The following is a 19,395-nucleotide window of genomic DNA, read 5'->3' on the forward strand; positions in this document are numbered from 1 at the left end:
TTACAGTTCAAAACCCATAGAAGGTTATCACTGCTTTCCATGTTTGGATCTTTGTTATCTCTCCATCCTTATCTCTTTCTACTCCTATGTTCTAGTCTAAGGGTCGACACACTACAGCTAGTGAACCAAATCCACCCCACTGCCTGTTTTTGTAAAGTCTTATCAGAACTTGGTCATGTTCATTCATTTATGTATTGTCTATGGCTGCTTTTGTGCTACAATGGAAGAATGGAGTAGTTCCCACAGAGACCTTTTAGCCTGCAAAGCCCAGAATATTTACTATTTAGCCCTCCTATGCAGAAAAAAGTGTGCTGACTCTGTTGTAACAGGACAACTGGCTATTCCCTGAAAATGGCCTGTTTCCCACCTGTATTCCTTGTTTCATGCTGTTCCTCTCTCTTGGAAAAACCTCCTGCTTTTTTCCTAAATTGTATGTATTCTTTAAGACCAGCTCAAATGCCACTTTTTTCACAAGACTTCCCTGATCCCAGGATTAAGGGTGAGCTTCCCTGTGCTCACAGTGCAATATTTGTACCTCTCCTTCACATTTACCACATTGTGTTTGTTGCTATGATTACTGGTGTAAACAATTTCTGCTTCTATGCTATAAATCTACTACCACAACCATCTGCAGCGTCCACAGAGCATAACAGCATTTTGCTCTCTAAATGTTTGTGGAGTTGAAATGAACCCCCCCACAAGCTCAAATATTGGACTGAAATCAACAAGATAAAATTTAATAGGGAGATATTTTTATTTTTTATTTTTTGAGACAGAGTTTTGTTCTTGGTGCCCAGGCTGGAGTGCAGTGGCACATCTTGGCTTATTGCAACCTCCACCTCCCGGGTTCAAGCAATTACCCTGCCTCAGTCTCCGGAGTAGCTGGGATTACAGCCATCTGCCACCACGCCCGGCTAATTTTTTGTATTTTTAATAGAGACAGGGTTTCATTGTGTTGGCCACGCTGGTCTCGAACTCCTGACCTCAGGTGATCCACCCGCCTTGGCCTCCCAAAGTGTTGGGATTACAGGCGTGAGCCACCATGTCCGGCCGGAAGATATTTTTAATAAGGCCTATAGGCAGGTCCCCATTTTCATTTTTGTAAGATCTGACAGCTGCATACATGAGAATAATCTAGAGCAGGGTTTGTCGATCCCAGTACTATTGCTATTTTGGGCCAGTTCTTTGTTGTAGGGGGCTGTCCTGTGCACTATAAAACATTTAACAATGTCTTTAACCTCTACCCACTAGATTCCAGTATCACCTCCACAGTGTGACGACACAAAATGTTTCTAGACATTGCCAAACATCTCCTGAGGGCAAAACTGCCCGCAGTTAAGAAGCACTACTCTAGAAATTTCCAACTATAAGCTAACAGTAAGATGTTGCTGATAAAATATAGACTATATAGTAATCATAGTACAGTGTCCATATTAAGAGATAAGAGCCATACTGTTTTCAATGCTAATTGACTCACACTTATGAGACGGTGCTCAACTGCAGATTTTAAAAGGACTTTGGGGCCAGGCATGGTGGCTCATGCCTGTAATCCCAGCATTTTGGGCGGCCAAGGCAGGTGGGTCTCCTGAGGTCAGGAGTTCGAGATCAGCCTGATCAACATGGAGAAACGCTGTCTCTACTAAAAATACAAAATTAGTTGGGCGTGGTAGCACATGCCTCTAATCCCAGCTACTCAGGAGACTGAGGCAGGAGAATCGCTTGAACCTGGGAGGCAGAGGTTGCAGTGAGCCGAGATAGTACCATTGCACTCCAGCCTGGGCAACAAGAGCGAAACTCCGTCTCAAAAAAAAGAAAAGAAAAAAAAAAGCACTTTGGAAAACTGGAATTCATATAATCAAAGGTGACGAGGCTGATGAGAGACTGGGGAAAATGTCACAGAGGGACATTTAAGTAAATGGAGGTGGTCAGCCTATACAAGAGGAAGAAAAAACCATGATCTTCAAATAGCTGATGGACTGTCCTGTGGGAGGAAGTTTACTCAGGAAGGCAGATCTAGAACCAGTGGGAGGCACCTGCAGAAAGGAAGGTTTTGGTTCTATACAAGTAAAAGCTTTCTAACAATCAGAGCTGGCTAACAAATGTATTGGGCTGAGGTATGAAACACTGTACTCTTGTAATTCTGGATGTCTTCAAGCAGAAACAAGATTAACTGATGTCAGAGATGCCATAGGGAAATTTCTGCATAGGGTAGGCGGTGGGACAAGATGGTCTCTCTAAGGTTAGCAAAGGTAAAGTAATATGCCATCAATAAGCCATATGCAATTTCAAGACCTCAACCACAGCGAAAAAGATATTGCTAAATCATTAACCCTATTTCTGTTTAGTAACATCTTACATTTAGTCCTTGGTACTGTAACTACCAGTGACCTATTTTTTTCTAACTGACCTGTAATAGTTCCTGGATAGGCCAGGTGTGGTGGCTGATGCCTGTAATCCCAGCACTTTGGAAGGCTGAGGCGGGTGGATCACCTGAAGTCAAGAATTCGAGACCAGCCTGGTTAACATGGTGAAACCCCATTTCTACTAAAAATACAAAAAATTCGCTGGGCATCGTGGCGCCTGCCTATAATCCCAGCTACTCAGGAGGCTGAGGCAGGAGAATTGCTTGAACCCAGGAGGCAGAGGTTGCAGTGAGCCAAGATCATGCCGTTGCACTCCAGCTTAGGCAACAAGAGTAAAACTCCGTCTCAAAAAAAAATTTCCTGGATAATGTATTTCACTACCTTTAAACCAGAACTTTTATTCTGCTAATAATAACCACCAATATAATTTGTAAAATGCTTTGCAGTTTTCAAAGCATCCTGACATGCATCACCTTACTCACATTAGCTAAACATGAAATGAAAACTTATTTTAGATAACCTGCTCTCATTTACTGCCTCTTGCCTGAATTTCCTTTTTTTTTTTTTTTGCCCCGAGACTGAGTCTCTCTCTGTCATCCAGGCTGGAGTACAGTGGCGCGATCCTGGCTCACTGCAACCTCCACCTCCTGGATTCAAGTAATTCCCCTGCCTCAGCTTCCCAAATAGCTGGGATCACAGGCACCCACCACCATGTCTGGCTAATTTTTCTATTTTTAGAACAGATGGGGTTTTACCATGTTGGCCAGGGTGGTCTTGACCTCAGGTGATCCACCTGCCTCAGCCTCCCAGTGCTGGCATTACAGAAAGTGTTGGGATTACAGGCATGAGCCACTGTGCCCAGCCTGAATTTCTTTCTTTCTTTCTTTCTTTTTTTTTTTAGATGGAGTCTCACTCTATCGCCCAGGCTGGAGTACAGTGGCATGATCTCGGCTCACTGCAACCTCTGCCTCCCGGGTCCAAGTGATTCTCCTACCTCAGCCTCCTGAGTAGCTGCAATTACAGCCATGCACCACCACGCCTGGCTAATTTTTATATTTTAGCAGAGACGGGGTTTCACCATGTTGGCCAGGCTGCTCTTGAACTCCTGACCTCAAGTGATCCACCTGCCTCAGCCTCCCAAAGTGCTGGGATTACAGGCGTGTGCCACGTGAAATAAAAGTTCATTAAACATTCACTAAGATAATAAAACATATTCCAGCAGATACTCATCTCCAAAACAAATCATTTAAACACAACCCGGAGATAAGCCAAATATAGTTATTTCTTTATCAAATAAGCCAACTCTAGTTATTTCCCTGTTAGATAAGCTAAATAGTCATTTTAGCACCAGAAACGTGGGCCTACTTAAGTAAAATTTCTGTTTTATTTATGATTTGGGGAAAGAAATTCAAGAAATTACAATTTCATATTCCCAAATTTCAACATGGCTATACAACCCAAAAGTTCCAGAAGCAATCACAACAAAACCTGAAGCATATGTGTTGCTGATAAGCAAAACTACTGTAAGTCCTAACCCCACGGACTCCTTCACTCCCCAACTAAAATTTGCACCAAGAATTTTGTAAGGACTTGCCCCAAAACCAAACTAGGCCCTCACTGACTGCTTTACTTACTTCTTTACGTTTTGTTTCCGGACATTCCGACTGCAGAGTGAGGGTTGCACCTTCGATATTTCTTGGCATGGGTGTGGAACCAGGGTTTATTGTCAAATGAATCTGATCTGGTGAGATAATGTGCTGCACATAACCCTGGGACATTGCTTCATGATCTATCAGGTGAAAGCCCTCTTCACCCCCTACTAGAAAAGGCAAGTGTTCTCCACACTGTCCGTCATCATCTTCATCCTCCAAAGTGCCAGGGTCCTGCTCAATAAGAACAGTGGTCCTATCATAAACAGTTCCAGATGAGGAAGGCACCAGTCCGTTTTTATCCACAAACCTGAGCATTTTATCATCAGGGGTCAGCTCATCTTCCTCTGCCTCAAAGTAGATGATGTTGTCGTCTGGACTGTGTTCCCCCATGGTTCAGTTGTGCTCAGCCCAATTGTGAGAAATGAAAACGTAATGACTTGTCTGCAACAGAACAAAGCCAGAGTTAAGAGTCATACCACAAGACCCACGCAGCTCCTCAGCAACCACAAGGTTCATTTTCCCTCTCATTTAAAGAGCAAGCTAAAGCAAATGAAAAACCATCCTTGGAAATAATTTTTTTTTTATTTTAACTTTAAAAACCATCAAGTCTTTTTTTTTTTTTTTTTTTTTTTGAGACAGACTCTCGTTCTGTTGCCCAGGCTGGAGTGCAGTGGCGCGATCTCGGCTCACTGCAAGCTCTGCCTCCCGGGTTCACGCCATTCTTCTGCCTCAGCCTCCCAAGTAGCTGGGACTACAGGTGCCCGCCATTACGCCTCGCTAATTTTTTGTATTTTTAGTAGAGACGGGGTTTCACCGTGGTCTTGATCTCCTGACCTCGTGATCCGCCCACCTCGGCCTCCCAAAGTGCTGGAATTACAGGCGTGAGCCACCGCGCCCGGCCCATCAAGTCATTTTTAAAGAAAAGCAATGCTGGCCGGGCGTGGTGGCTCACGCCTGTAATCCCAGCACTTTGGGAGGCTGAGATGGGAGGATCGCTTGAGGCCAGGAGTTTGAGATCAGCCTGGTCAACATAGTGAGACCTCCATCTCTACAAGAAAGGAAAAGAAAAGAAAAGAGCTTTTCAAAAATTGAAGTAATAAGTTCATAAGACCCTCTGAATACGCCTGTCAAACAATTTGAAACTTGGTCAAAATATTTAAAGGGGACAAAAGAGCAAACAGAACAGTAGCTGCTTAAAGGCTGAGTTGCTACAAATCTTAAGAGAAACTCCACTCAAATACCCTCCAAATCAGACCACGAAGCAGTAAATGGTTTCATGTAGTTTATGGTAGAAGGAGCAAGGCTTTGGAGGCAGAGTCATCTACCTACAAATCCTGGCTTTGCCTTTTACTACATGGGTAACTTTTCTGTGCCTCATTTTTCTTATGTGCAAGGTGGGACTAGTAATTCCTGTTCTCTCAAAGTTTTTATAAGGAATAAAAGAGGCAACATATGTAAAGCACAATGTTTGGTAAATAGTAGAGGAACAAGTGTGAATTTCTTCCCTCCTACCTAGAACAGATGTTTCAACCTTCTGGGTGGAAGGGCTAATCCCCAGTCAGGCACAAACAATGAAGATCACTGTATCTATTTATGTCCAATATGGTGTTAACAAGAAGTTATGGTTGTATAGTGGGCTCTCGTCCCTGAATGAATTGAGTCTTATTATTTTTGTTTCTACAGCCCCTAGCATAGTACACTGATACAAATGTCAGCTAAATGAATGAAAGACATGGCGACATACTCTCTCGTGAAGATATACTATCTTGGAAAGATACATTCTCTTGAGAAAAATACCACATTTGAAGCTTTCATGTTCTGGAATAGTGATTCTTCCTTCATCTGCAAACACAGGCTCTACAAATGTGGGTCTGGCAGGCAGAACAGAAAATTTTAAAATAATCAGCACATCCCTTTTAGTTTTCAGTCTGGCTTTGCATTTTATCTTTCTCTTCTGCTCTGGGTTAGAAAGTGAGCCTTTACTTAGTGGGGTGGCTAGACAGTTACCAGAAACAGGCCAAAGGATCGGATCCGGGAGGTACCGGCCCGACCCCTAGTTCTGGCTTACGCAACCCCACAGATGTACATTTCGCTGCATCTGAGAAGAGAGAAGAGAGCACCGAGGACCCCAGTGGGCTGCCCGGGCACCCTCGGCGGCAACGCGGAGACCAACTGTCCGGAACAAACAAGACCAGGAGGTTTGAAGGTAGCCAACGAGGAGTGCGAACGGAGCCCCCTTGAGAGAAGGCTGGGAAAAGGAGCCTGTCTGGGATAGCCCCCAGCACAGCGCTACACAGAAAAACCCGAAGACAAGCTGGGGGTCTCCAAGCACCGAGGAGAGGGGCAGGGTCCGGGTCTCCATGGAAACAGGAAAGGGGGGCTGGATACCCATCCCCATGGAAACGGAGAAGGGGTGGGGTCCCTATGGTGACCAGACTGAGGTCTCTATTGGGAAATGCTTCAGGAGGGAGCCTAAGTCCCGCGCCCCCCGGTAAGTCCCAAGCCCAGGCCAAGTCTAGTTTCGCCTTTTACCTCCGCGGCTCCCGGCAACGGCGGCAGCAGCAGCTTCTCCCCTCCCCAGCGGCACCATGATTGCCCCCACCTTCCCCTAACGTCACTTCCGCTTCCGCTTTCCGGAGGAAGGAGGGGACAGCGGATCCGCCCCTCCCTGGCGCCTCTGGTTGGCTCAGGTTGTCAGGGGGCTGAGCTGCAGCCTCCAATTGGCGAGCGGGAGGGGCGGGGCGGGGCACCGAGGGGAAGGCGCCCAGAAGGTGAGTTTATTCGCGTGGGGAAGCGCCCGGGGTGTCACGGGCGGCCCGCAGGGTGTCGCCCTCGCGGCACTGGAATCAAGGAGAAGGGAACGAATCGCCAAGGAAGGATCCGAAATGTCCTCAGCCAGGTTTGCGCTGCCCGCCCTCGCCCTGGCAGCCACAGCAGCAGCGGGAAGGACCACAGTTGGCAGTCGGAACCCTGGCTCCAACCCGACAGGGGAGCCTGGACGACCGCGACGTGCCCAGGTTTCTCCCGCCGGGGCCTCGGCCTTCCCTTCAGCACCCATCAAAGTTAACACAGACGGGAGGCCCAGAAAGGAAGACAAGACCCCAAAGGCAGAACTAAGAGTATTCTGAGCCCAGCTAGAGAGGACGCCACCGCCTCTTCCCTTCTCACGCGCTTGCCTAGGACGCCCAGCTCTCTTCTCACACTCTTGCCCAGGCTGGCGGTCCCAACTTTCTTCCCCTGCAAGAGGACGCAGGTTCGGCGGGACTCATGCCCGGGCCAGTTAGCGCCACCTACCGGCCACTCCCTTCTTTAACCTTTCACATTGTTCTGCTGGCCCGTGTCTTAAACCCATTTTACAGTGCCCAGTAGTGGGCATTCGTACCCAGGAAGCGATTCTGCATGTGCCTTCGTTATGCCCCTGTCCTTTCCAAATGCCTGGAGGATCTAGCTGTTAGATCCTCCCAGCTGCCACTGCCTGTTTTAACCATAAGCTGCTTCTCTCGAATATTCAGAGTGGGACAACTCCAAAGACTAGACCAGGGGTCAAGGAGTTCAGGCCAGTGCCATAACCATTTCCTGCTGGAAATATGTGAATAGTGACCGGTACCCACCAGACTGCCAGGAATATATCTCTTTGGCCCCAAGGCTTGAGCCACAAAGTCCAGCTGCAGCGAACTGCCATCTCTTAAGAGAGAAAAACATATACAACCACCACTGTTAAAAATACATTTATCATTAAAATATATTACACACGGAGACGGGAAGCATCATATACAGTTTGGAAGACTTGCTGACCCAGAAAATCCCACTTGTTTCACTGAACACTCATTTTTTCAGTGATTTTACATTTTTAGAGACGGGGTCTCCCTCTCTCACCCAGGCTGGCATACAGTGATGTGTTCATAGCTCACTGCAGCCTCAAACTCCTATGCTCAAGTGAGCCACCCCACGTCAGCCTCCCAAGTAACGGACCACAGGTATGCATCACCACGCCCAGCTAATTTTTTAAAAATGTTTTTGTAGAGATGGGGTCTCCCTGTGTTGCCCAGGCTGGTCCCAAACTCCTGGTCTCAAGTGATCCTCCCACCTTAGTCTCCCAAAGTGCTGAGATTACAGGCGTGAGCCACTGTGCCTGGTTATTTTAATTTTTTAAATGCCTGTATTGCCCTCAGAGGCTGAGCAACCAGCTTCAGAGTTATCGAGCCATTATCTGGGCAGGAACGAGGGTAGAGTTTGCATATGCATATACACGTCCTCAGAGCACTGAAAGCATCTGGGGTGGCTGTGGCCTGTTTCACCCAGCAGCTTCTGCCTGCATTCTTGCCATCCAACTCATTGGCCTTTCATGACTTTCCATCAAATATCTGCTCATGGGGATCTCAGCCCAGGCTATAGGGAAGGCACTGACTATGCCCTGGAGGTAGGGTGAGTGAGTACAACAAATACAGTTATTTAAAAACATTTTAGGCCAGGCGTGGTGGTTCACACCTGAAATCCCAGCACTTTGGGAGGCCTGGATCACCTGAGGCCAGGCATTCGAGACCAGCCTGGCCAACATGGTGAAACCCTATCTCTACTAAAAATACAAAACAATTAGCCAGGCATGGTGGCAGACGCCTATAATCCCAGCTACTCGAGAGGCAGAGGTTCAGTCAACCAAGACCACGCCAATGCACTCCAGGCTGGGCAACAAAAGTGAAACTCCATCTCAAAAAAAAGATCAATCTGTGTTAAATAACTAAAGTTGAAAATTGAATGTCAGTTTTATTATGGTGGATTTTCTCCCGTGTCTTCACGACTCACAGCACTGAGTGTGCTAACCAATGGTGAGCTTAGTCAGGGTACTAGGCTCAGGAAATAGCTGCCATTCTTGCTACCAAGTGGCCTCACATAATTATCTTAAGGCATCTCTTGAGCTGAAACAGGTGGGGCTGGTAATTGGCAGCCTCAAGTAAAATAGGAGGAGGGATATAGAGGCTCAGAGTGGGTTGCAGAGGAACTGGTGAATAAATTCTTGAGCCTTTTTCTTCTCTGTCATATCAAGCTTTTGGTGACCAGCTGGGTTTCGAAGCAATAAGCTGCCAAATATGCTAGCTGCAAGAAAAAACACAGAAAAGAAATGATTCAGCAAAAGAAGGTACTAAAGACACACATCACTTAACAACAGGGATATGTTCTGAGAAATGTGTCATTAAGTGATTTCGTCATTGTGCAAACATCATAGAGTGTACTTAAACTTTCACAAACTTACACTTGTACTTACACAATTCTATATGGTATAGTCTATTGCTCCTAGGCTTCTGTACAGCATGTTACTATACTGAATACTACAGGCAGTTGTAACACAGTGCTAAGTATGTGTATATCCAAATATATCTAAACATAGGAAAGGCACATCAAAAATACGGTATTATGAGCCGGGCATGGTGGCTCACACCTGTCATCCCAGCACTTTGGGAAGCCAAAGCAGGCAGATCACTAGAGGCCACGAGTTCAAGACCAAGCTAGGCCAACATGATGAAACCCCATCTCTACTAAAAATACAAAAATTAGCCTGTCCTGCCAGTGGGCTTTCCAAGGGGAATGGTGCTGTGTCAGAGGTGGCTGAGGCTGGGAGGTTGTAGGGGAGATGGCCCTGCTTGGTGTCCTGCCTCTCTGGTTCCCGCCTCCTCCCCCCACCACCCCCTGTCCCCAGTGGGGGCTCGTCCCCAGGCTGAGACAAGGTTCCATGAGCGTGGTAGGGATGGCTGAGGTGTGGGCATTGGAGGGTGTGGCCCTGTGGCCCCTGTCCGAGGGGTGGCTGTGAGGGCCGGGGTGGCCATCTGGCTCCCAGCCCTCTCCCATCCCGCAGCGGGGAGGGTGGGCACGTTGGGCTGGTCACTGCCCTTAAAAAAAAAAAAAAAAGGGCCGGGCGCGGAGGCTCAGCCCTCTAATCCCAGCACTTTGGGAGGCCGAGGCAGGCGGAATCATGAGGTCAAGAGATTGAGACCATCCTGGCCAACATGGTGAAACCCTGTCTCTACTAAAAATACAAAAATTAGCTGGGTGTGGTGGTGCACGCCTGTAGTCCCAGCTACTTGTAAGGCTGAGGCAGGAGAATTGCTTGAACCCGGGAGGTGGAGGTTGCAGTGAGCTGAGATCACGCCACTGCGCTCCAGCCTGGCGACAGAGCGAGACTCCGTCTCTAAAAAAATTAATTAATTAATTAAATTTAATTAAAAAGCTAGGCATAGTGGCAAGTGCCTATAATCCCAGCTACTCAGGAGGCCAAGGCAGAAGAATCACTTGAACCCAGGAGGTGGAGGTTGCAGTGAGCTGAGATCACACCACTATACTCCAGCCTGGCTGACAGAGTGAGACTTTCTTAAGCGCACACACACACATGCATACACAAACACACAAAACCACAGTATTATAATCTTATTGGCCCTCCATCGTATATGTGGTCCTTTGTTGACCAAGATGATATATGGTACATGACTATATTTTTTTTGGGGGGCGGGGGGATGGAGTCTCACTCTGTCGCCCAGGCTGGAGTGCAGTGGCATCTCGGGTCACTGCAGCCTCCGCCTCCCGGTTTCAAGCAATTCTCCCAACTCAGCCTCCCGTTTAGCTGGGATTACAGGCATGCGCCACCACGCCCAGCTAATTTTTGTATTTTTAGTACAGGTGGGGTTTCACCATGTTGGCCAGGCTGGTCTCAAACTCCTGACCTCAGGTGATCCGCCCACCTCAGCCTCACAAAGTGCTCGGATTACAGGTGTGAGCCACTGCACCCAGCCCATGACTATACTTATTCTTGTGTTGTTAGGAGTAGGGAGGAGTGTCCAAATGCAAAACTTTCTGCTTTAAAAAATCTTTGCCCAGAGCTTGCCATTTTAGTTCTACTGCAAGGGACCTGGGATCCTCCTCAACCTCATTTCTCATTACGAGTCTCTCAGTTTGCAGAAATGCTTTCCATAGACATTTGGCTGCTTACCTAGAATATTCTCATCCAAATGATTTTTTGCTGAATTTTTCAGCAGTTCTTGTAAAAACGCCATCAAGTAGTGGAAGACATTTTTGTAGAATGTGGGGAGAGTAGAAATGACCTGAAAGAGAAAGAACTGGCATTTGTCTTTTGTTCACTGAATTATTTGTCAAGTGGCTACTATAGTCCAAGAACTGTGTAAACGATCCAAGTGCACGAGAAAGACTGTGCACAGAAAACTGGTTGCTTACTACTTGGCATAAGTACCAAAAGAGAGGTAGGGGTCAAATGCAACATGAATTTAGAAGTCAAACTTTTAACTACATGTTCCTATAAGACTGAAGGAAATAAGACATTTTAGTTGGGTCTTGAATATAAGACAAAATTGGACTTACAGAGATAAGAACTGGGGTTATTTAGAGCAAAGAAAGTATAAAAAAGGGCAGGAGAAGGGAAATAGTGAGATAAGTAGAGAGAACACTTTATGAGAAGTCAATTTTGGCAGGAGCATAACTAGAAGGGTTGATCAGGCCCTGATCAATGAGTACTCCAGCTATCTGCATATCAGAATCAGTTTGGAAGCTTGAACAAAATAGATTCCAAAAGTGATTATGGGCCGGGCTCAGTGGCTCATGCCTATAGGCTGGGCTCAGTGGCTCATGCCTATAATCCCAGCACTTTGGGAGGCCGAAGCAGGTGGATCACCTGAGGTCAGGAGTTCGAGACCAGCCCGGCCAACATGGTGAAACCCCATATCTACTAAAAATACAAAAATTAGCCAGGCGTGGTGGTGCACGCCTGTAATCCCAGCTACTCAGGAGGCTGGGGCAGAAGAATCACTTGAACCTGGGAGGCAGAGGTTACAGTGAGCCGAGATCGTGCAATTCATTCCAGCCTAGGTAATACAGCAAGACTCCATCTCAAAAAAAAAAAAAAAAAAGTGATTGTGATTCAGTGGATTTGGGGTATGGCTTTAGAATCTCTATTATTGGCAAGTTTTCTAGATTATTCTGCCAAGGCCTGTTGTATGTGTGAACCACCAAGCTAGATCATAGAAAGTCTTCGATATTTAAAATCAGTAATTGGCAATAGAGAGCCAAGTACGGTTTTTGACCAACAGTCATATGACAATAGCTTTAGAATACACAATCTGATGGCAGTGTGCAAAACAAATCAACAGGAGACCGTGAATGCAGGGCACTGAGCCAAGCTAGGTACAATGAGAATGGAAGAGAGAGGACGGTGGATAGAGTAACGAGACTGGGCACGCGGGAGGCAAGGAGAGGGTGGAGTCAGAAATGACTCAGGTTTTGAGGTTGACTCACTGGAATTAAGGTTGATGCCATTAAAAGAAACAAAGACATAAGAGAAAGAACAGGTTGGAGAAGGAAAGATAAGGTGTTCAGTTTCTGAGATGCTACACTTGAGGAACTGTGTCCACTCTGTTCCCTCAGCCCCACGGGGTCTGGGGCTAACCACATGCTGCTCAGTGCTTCCTCTCACCTGTTTGCTTGCTGTGTAGTTGCCAGAACACTCCAAGCAGTTATGGTAGGCGCTGTAACAGATGACAGGCTCTGGAAGGCTCTCCAGGAAAAGCAGCAGGGCTTCGGCTACAGAATGATTGCTGGCAGCTTTTGGCCCGTTGTTAAGGAACCGACGATGCTGCTGCCCATGGTTAGGAAAAGGCCCAGGAGCAAGCACGTGCCAGAAGTGCTGACTGCCCTGTCAGGCTCTCTGCTCAGGGCTAGGATGCCAGCCTAACTTCTCGAAGGGGCCACATTGTTTGTCAGGTGAGCCAGGCCCTCCTGAGTTCCTGCTCTATTGGTTGCTTAAAGTTGTAAATTCTTAGCCTGGGCTACATGGTGAAACCCTGCCTCTATAAAAAGTTCAAAAATTAGCCAGGTGTGGTAGTATGTACCTGTGGTCCAAGCTACTCGGGAGGCTGAGGTGAGAGGATTGCTTGAGCCCAGGAGGTAAAGGTTGCAGTGATCCGAGATCACACTACTGCACTCCAGCCTGGGTGATAGAGATGGACCCTATCTCAAAAAAATAAAATGAAATAAAATTGTAAAGCCTTCTCTATGCAAACTTTAAATAAAACATGGTAGCTGAGGATACAATATCAGATTTTGAGCCATAAAATACTTTCCTTTTTCTCACCTGTCTCACTCACATTCTCTCTCTCTCTCACTCATATTCTCTCTCTCTGTCTCTCTCACACACGCACAGTTGAATGTCTGAAGGATACAGAGGTTATCAATCATTCCAGTATCCAAGCAGTCCCTGACGTGTTCAAATTCTGACCTCAGGCCTGGTTGCTGAAACAGATCTTCCTGCAAAAGGGAACACAGTAACAAAACAATTATTTTCTCAGAAAATCATGAATGATTTCCTGACCTGGCAATATCACTAGCAGAATGCAAAAAGGAGCAGTGTGGTGAGGCCTCTGAATCACCCTGACAGATGATCTGATTTAGGCTGATGTGGCTAATTCATCTTGCAGGACTTCCCAGGCAAGTTTCTACAATAGGTCTTCAGGCATCTACTATAAAACTATGGGTAGGGCACACAACACACAAGAAGATCCAACATTGGAGAAAACATAAAGGCAGCTATGTTTCCTGCAGTAGTATAGAGGGATTACCCAGGGGGAAAAAAATGAAGAAAATATACAGTGCATAAGAGCATAAGAGAACACTAACAAGGCACCTCAATGCTTTGTGCAAATAAGATTATGGCAGCAGTCAGGCGTGTTGGCTCACGCCTATAATCCCAGCACTTTGGGAGGCAGAGGCGGGCGGATCACGGGATTGAGACCATCCTGGCCAACATGGTGAAAGCCTGTCTCTAAAAAAATACAAAAATTAGCTGGGCTTGGTGGTACATGCCTGTAATCCCAGCTACTCGAGAAGCTGAGGCAGGAGAATTGCTACAACCCGGGAGGTGGAGGTTGCAGTGAGCCGAGATGGTGAACTGCACCCCAGCTTGGTGACAGAGCGAGACTCCATCTCAATAAAAACAGATTATGGCAACAAAGCTATTTCCATTAGTCTCAGGATACTTTATGTTCATTTGTTTTATAAAATGACTTAATACCATGTAACTGTATTAATAATAATATTATATGTATTGCTCAAAAGTTTCATTTGAAAGGAGGGCTACAGAGAAAGTAGAATAGTACAGCACTGAAGAATATGACTTCTCTAGCCAGATTCACTGTATTCAAATTCTACCTCTGCCCATTTATCAGCTTGGGGACGTTAACCAAGTTATTCACCTTTCCAGGCATCTGTTTCCTCATCTGAGAACCACTGTGAAAACTAGAGGCAATGCTGTAAAAAACAGTTAGAATAGTGATTGGTACACTGCAACTCTCAATAAATGTGAGGAGGAAAAAAGTGAAAATGGAATATCATAAGAATGCATATTAAAAAAAAAAAAAGATGTTGCTCTGAAGTGGTCAAGTGGGCTTGTAGTTGGTATAGGTCTCCCTGAAACCTACATAAACAGGTCAGTGACACTAACTGATCTGATTAGTGAAGCCTGCCCTAGTCACTCTAGAAATCAGGCCTCCAAATTTGTGGCCCAGGGGTTGCATCTGCTCCCCTGCCTCTGCTTGGTTTATCAACAAGTTGGCCCCACCCATTCCCAGAAGCTGGTGAGAGTTCCTGAAGGAGAGCGATGACATCCTGAGAGGCCTCCAGGCAGCTTTCCGGCTGGAGGACCCCAGAGGCCATGGGAAGGAACATGCTGCGCTGTGCCGGGATGGCCTTCCTATGCAACGCTGCTTCCCTTGGGGGTAACCAGGTACTGCATGTAATAGCAGGGCCTCTGGCAGGGCCTGGTGGCTCACACCTGTCATCCCAGCACTTTGGGAGGCTGAGGCGGGCAGATCACCTGAGGTCAGGAGTTGCAAGACCAGCCTGGCCAACATGGTGAAACTCCATCTCTACAAAAATACAAAAATTAGCCAGGCATGATGGCGGGTGCCTGTAATCCTAGCTACTTGGGAGACTGAGGCAGGAGAATCACTTGAATCTGGGAGGCGGAGGTTGCAGTGAACTGAGATTGCACCATTGCACTCCAGCCTGGGCAACAGAGTAAGACTCTGTCTCAAAAAAAAAAAAAAAAAAATAGCAGGGTCTCCCAGGAGTGTGAAACATGGCATACTATCTATCCTTCCTCCCCTCCCTGGGTGAAGAACAGTTCTCCACAGGTTCCTTATGCAAAAAGTTCTTGGGGCTGATGGTCCTTCTCAAGGCAACCTGGCCTCAATCAGGTCTGAATGCTTAAACACAACCTACCTGCTGGACAGCATTTCGGTACAGGTAATCAACCATCATCCAGAGCTCTTTGGGGATTTCCATGGGGCTCTCCAACTGGCTGCCATCATCTCCTGTCTGTATTGGCATCAGAGTCTGGAAAACAATCAAGATCATGACAGAACTTCTGCCAGGCTGGCTCCAGGAAAATGCATGGCATGGGAACGGCAAACCCACGGAAAAAGGAAAACATTTCACTGCCCCTAACCACACATTCCACAGACAGAAATGAAATCAGGTGGTATGATCAAGGAACAAAAGGTAATTTTTGAGGATCAGGAGAGGGTTATGACAAGCAGTTTCAATGAATCAGGTGAAATATGCACCATCTTTTTAGGAAAAAAATCATTCCTATAGCATTTCACTATAGAACCAGAGAGAAGATGTGGTCTGGTGAGGAAACAGCACAGACTTGGAAGTCCAAAAATCTGAGTTCAAGGCCCCGGACCACTGTTTTGATTTTTATTTTTTTGAGATGGAGTCTCACTCTGTCGCCCAGGCTAGAGTGCAATGGCACGATCTCGGCTCACTGCAACCTCCACCTCCCAGGTTCAAGCAATTCTCCTGTCTCAGCCTCCCTAGTAGCTGGGATTACAGGTATGTGCCATCACGCCTTGGCTAATTTTTTGTTATTTTAGTAGAGACGGGGTTTCACCATGTTGCTCAGGCTGGTCTCGAACTCCTGAGCTCAAGCAATCCACCTGCCTCAGCCTCCCAAAGTGTTAGGATTACAGGCGTGAGCCACCACGCCCAGTCTGATTTTTTTTTTTATTGATTTTTTTTTTTTAATTTTGAGATGGGGTCTTGCTATGTTGCCCAGGCTGGTCTTGAACACCTGGACTCAAGTGATCTACCCATCTCAGCCTCCCAAAGTGCTGAGATTACAGGCGTGAGCCACCGTACCCAGCCTCCAGGTCCACTGTTTTTATTTATTTATTTATTTATTTATTTATTTATTTATTTCAGACAGAGTCTTGCTCTGTCACCCAGGCTCAGTGCAGTAGTGCGATCTTGGCTCGCTGCAACCTCCACCTCCCGAGTTCAAGCGATTCTCCTGCCTCAGCCTCCCAAGCAGCTGGGAATACAGGCACCTGCCACCACGCCCAGCTAATTTTTTTTATTTTTAGTAGAGATGGGGTTTCACCATCTTGGCCAGGCTGGTCTCGAATTCCTGACCTCGTGATCCACCTGCCTCGGCCTCCCAAAGTTCTGGGATTACAGGCGTGAGCCACTGTGCCCAGCCTCCAGGTCCACTGTTAACTCACCATATGACCTGTGACAAATCACTCTCCTTGATTGGGCCCGTTTTCATCTACATGATGAAGAAGAGGGAATTCAAGACTCCCTAAATTTAAAAATGCATTGGAAAAACAGCATACATATTACCATAGATATGCTCCAAATTAGTTCCCTTGTATTAGAATTGTCTCCATAGGAACCTTTTAGATCGCAGCAAATTTAGTTTAGGATGATAACCTACCAATGATGATTTAAAAGAAACAAAAGAATGATATCATTGACAATGGAACTTTCATTATTTTGGAGTTCATGGCTGAGTTTGTCTTCTTTTTTTTTCAGAGATAGGGTCTTGCGCTATTGCTCAGGTACTGCAGTCTTGAACTCCCAGTCTCCCTCCCACCTCGGCTTTCCAAGTAGCTAGGACTACAAGTGCACACCCCCGTACCCAGCTCATTTCTTAATTGTTTTGTAGAGATGGAGTCTCATTATGTTGCACAGGCTGGTCTCAAAGTCCTGGCCTAAAACATTTCTCCTGCCTTGGCCTTCCAAAGTGCTAGGATTACAGTTCTGAGTCACTATGTCCAACCCATGGCTGAGTTTCTCTAATGTGCTGCTACAGACTGAATGTGTATGTCCCTCTCAAATACATACGTTGAAACCTAATCCCTCGGGTGATGGTATTAGGAGGTAGGGCCTTTGGGAGATGGATAGAGCATAAGGGCTCTGCCCTGATGAATGGGATTAGTGCCCCTAAACAATACACCTCAGAGACCTCCCTCACCTCTTCTGCCATGTAAGAACACAGTGCAAAGATGGCCCTCTATGAACCAGGAGGTAGGCCCTCACCAGACACCAAATCTGGCAGTGCCTTGATCTTGGACTTCCCAGTCTCCAGAACTGTGAGAAATAAATTTCTGTTTTTGATAAACCACCCAGTCTATGGTATACTGTTATAGCAGCCCAAACAAAGACACGTACTATAAGTGAAATACTGAAAAACATGGCCGCAGCATTTTGCAGCTTTTCTTTCCTATCAAGAAGTGGAGTTAGGAAGGGCATGGTGGCTTATGCCTGTAATCCCAACACTTGGAGAGGCCGAGGTAGGTGGATCAGCTGAGGTCAGGAGTTCGAGAACAGCCTGGCCAACAAGGCGAAACCTCGTCTCTACTAAAAATATTAAAAAATTAGCTGGGCATGGTGGTGCACACTTGTAGTCCCAGGTACTGGGAGGCTGAGGCACGAGAATCGCTTGCAACCCAGGTGGCAGAGGTTGCACTAAGCAACCTTCCAGCTACTGGGGAGGCTGAGGCATGAGAATCACTGCAACGCGGGCGGCAGAGGTTGCAGTGAGCCGAGATCGCTCCACTGCACTCCAGCCTGGGTGACAGAGTAAGACTCTGTCTCAGAAAAAAAATAAAAATAAAAATAAAAATAAGGGCCGGGCACAGTGGCTCACGCCTGTAATCCCTACACTTTGGGAAGCCAGGGCGGGTGGATAATCTGAGGTCAGGAGTTTGAGACCAGCCTGGCCAACATGGTGAAACCCCGTCACTACAGAAAATACAAAAATTAGCCGGGTATGGTGGCGGGTACCTGTAATCCCAGCTACTTGGGAGGCTGAGGCAGGAGAATCGTTTGAACCCGGGAGGCAGAGGTTGCAGTAAGCCACGATCATGCCACTGCACTCCAGCCTGGGTGACAAAGTGAGACTCCAACTCACAAAACGAAACAAGCCAGGCGTGGTGGCTCACACCTGCAATCCCAACACTTTGGAAAGCTGAGGAGGGCAGATCACTTGAGATCAGGAGTTCAAGACCAGCCTGGTCAACATGGTGAAACTCCGTCTTTATTAAAAATACAAAAATTGGCTGGGTGCAGTGGCTCACGCCTGTAATCCTAGCACTTTGGGAGGCTGAGGCGGGCGGATCACCTGAGGTCAGGAGTTCAAGACCAGCCTGGCCAACATGGTGAAATCCTGTCTCTACTAAAATACAAAAATTAGCTGGGCATGATGGTGGGTGCCTGTAATCTCAAAATCTCAACTACTCGGGAGGCTGAGATGGGAGAATTGATTGAACCCGGGAGATGGTGGTTGCAGTGAGCCAAGATGTGCCACTGCATTCCAACCTGGACAACAGAGAGAGACTCCATCTCAAAAAAAAAAAAAAAGAAAGAAAAAAAAAGTCAGGCGCGGCGGCTCATGCCTGTAATCCCAGCACTTTGGGAGGCTGAGGCAGGTGGATCATCACCTGAGGTCGGGAGTTCAAGATCAGTGTGACCAACATGGAGAAACCTCATCTCTACTAAAAACACAAAAAAAATTAGCCAGGCATGGTGGGACATGCCTGTAGTCCCAGCTACTCGGGAGCCTGAGGCAGGAGAATCACTTGAACCCGGGAGGCAGAGGTTATGATGAGCCAAGATCACGTCATTGCACTCCAGCCTGGGCAACAAGAGTGAAACTCCGTCTCAAAAAAAAAAGTGGAGTCTTTCTCCACTCGTAGAATCTCTAGTCTGGCTTCACAACTTGCTCTACCAATAAAACATGGCAGAAGTGGCCTTGTATGCATTTTGGAGCCTATGCTACAAAAGGCCTTACAGTTCTTCTCTCATGTTCTTGCTACTGCCTACAGAAGCCTGAGCTAGCCTTCTGAATGATAAGCCCATGTGGTGAGTGAAACTCAGAGAAAAGCTAACACCAAGACATGTGAGAGAGGCCATCTGGAGCCCTCTGGCCATCACAGCTGCCATCTGATTATAACCACACAAATGGGGCTAGGTGAGACCAGCAGAAGACCCATATTGGAAACCCACAGAATCATGAGAAGCAATAACTCGGTGTTAAAAAC

At 46.8% G+C, this 19,395-nt stretch overlaps 2 protein-coding genes across 3 annotated transcripts in view; both read right to left on the reverse strand.

The window, feature by feature from the left end:
- The window catches only part of MTF1 (metal regulatory transcription factor 1), a 53,840-nt gene extending 46,533 nt beyond the window's left edge, over positions 1-7,307 (reverse strand). Inside the window, exons 1-2 of one of the 2 annotated variants that reach the window (XM_025382438.1) lie at positions 7,192-7,307; positions 3,998-4,456 (exon numbers count right to left, since the gene is read on the reverse strand). In XM_025382438.1, the coding sequence (XP_025238223.1) occupies positions 3,998-4,405 (408 nt within the window). In that variant the 5' untranslated portion in view covers positions 4,406-4,456; positions 7,192-7,307. Of the gene's footprint in view, positions 1-3,997; positions 4,457-6,547; positions 6,649-7,191 lie in introns of those variants that run through there. The other variant, XM_025382430.1, reaches the window with a different exon arrangement.
- Positions 7,308-8,754: 1,447 nt separating this feature from the next.
- Positions 8,755-19,395, reverse strand: part of INPP5B (inositol polyphosphate-5-phosphatase B) — an 81,465-nt gene continuing 70,824 nt past the window's right edge. The window contains 5 exon segments of the mRNA XM_025367687.1: positions 8,755-9,109; positions 10,995-11,106; positions 12,489-12,616; positions 13,234-13,318; positions 15,290-15,403. Of these exon segments, the coding sequence (XP_025223472.1) occupies positions 8,994-9,109; positions 10,995-11,106; positions 12,489-12,616; positions 13,234-13,318; positions 15,290-15,403 (555 nt within the window). The 3' untranslated portion in view covers positions 8,755-8,993.

Source organism: Theropithecus gelada, chromosome 1 (assembly GCF_003255815.1).
Source record: "Theropithecus gelada isolate Dixy chromosome 1, Tgel_1.0, whole genome shotgun sequence".
Lineage (NCBI taxonomy): Eukaryota > Metazoa > Chordata > Mammalia > Primates > Cercopithecidae > Theropithecus > Theropithecus gelada.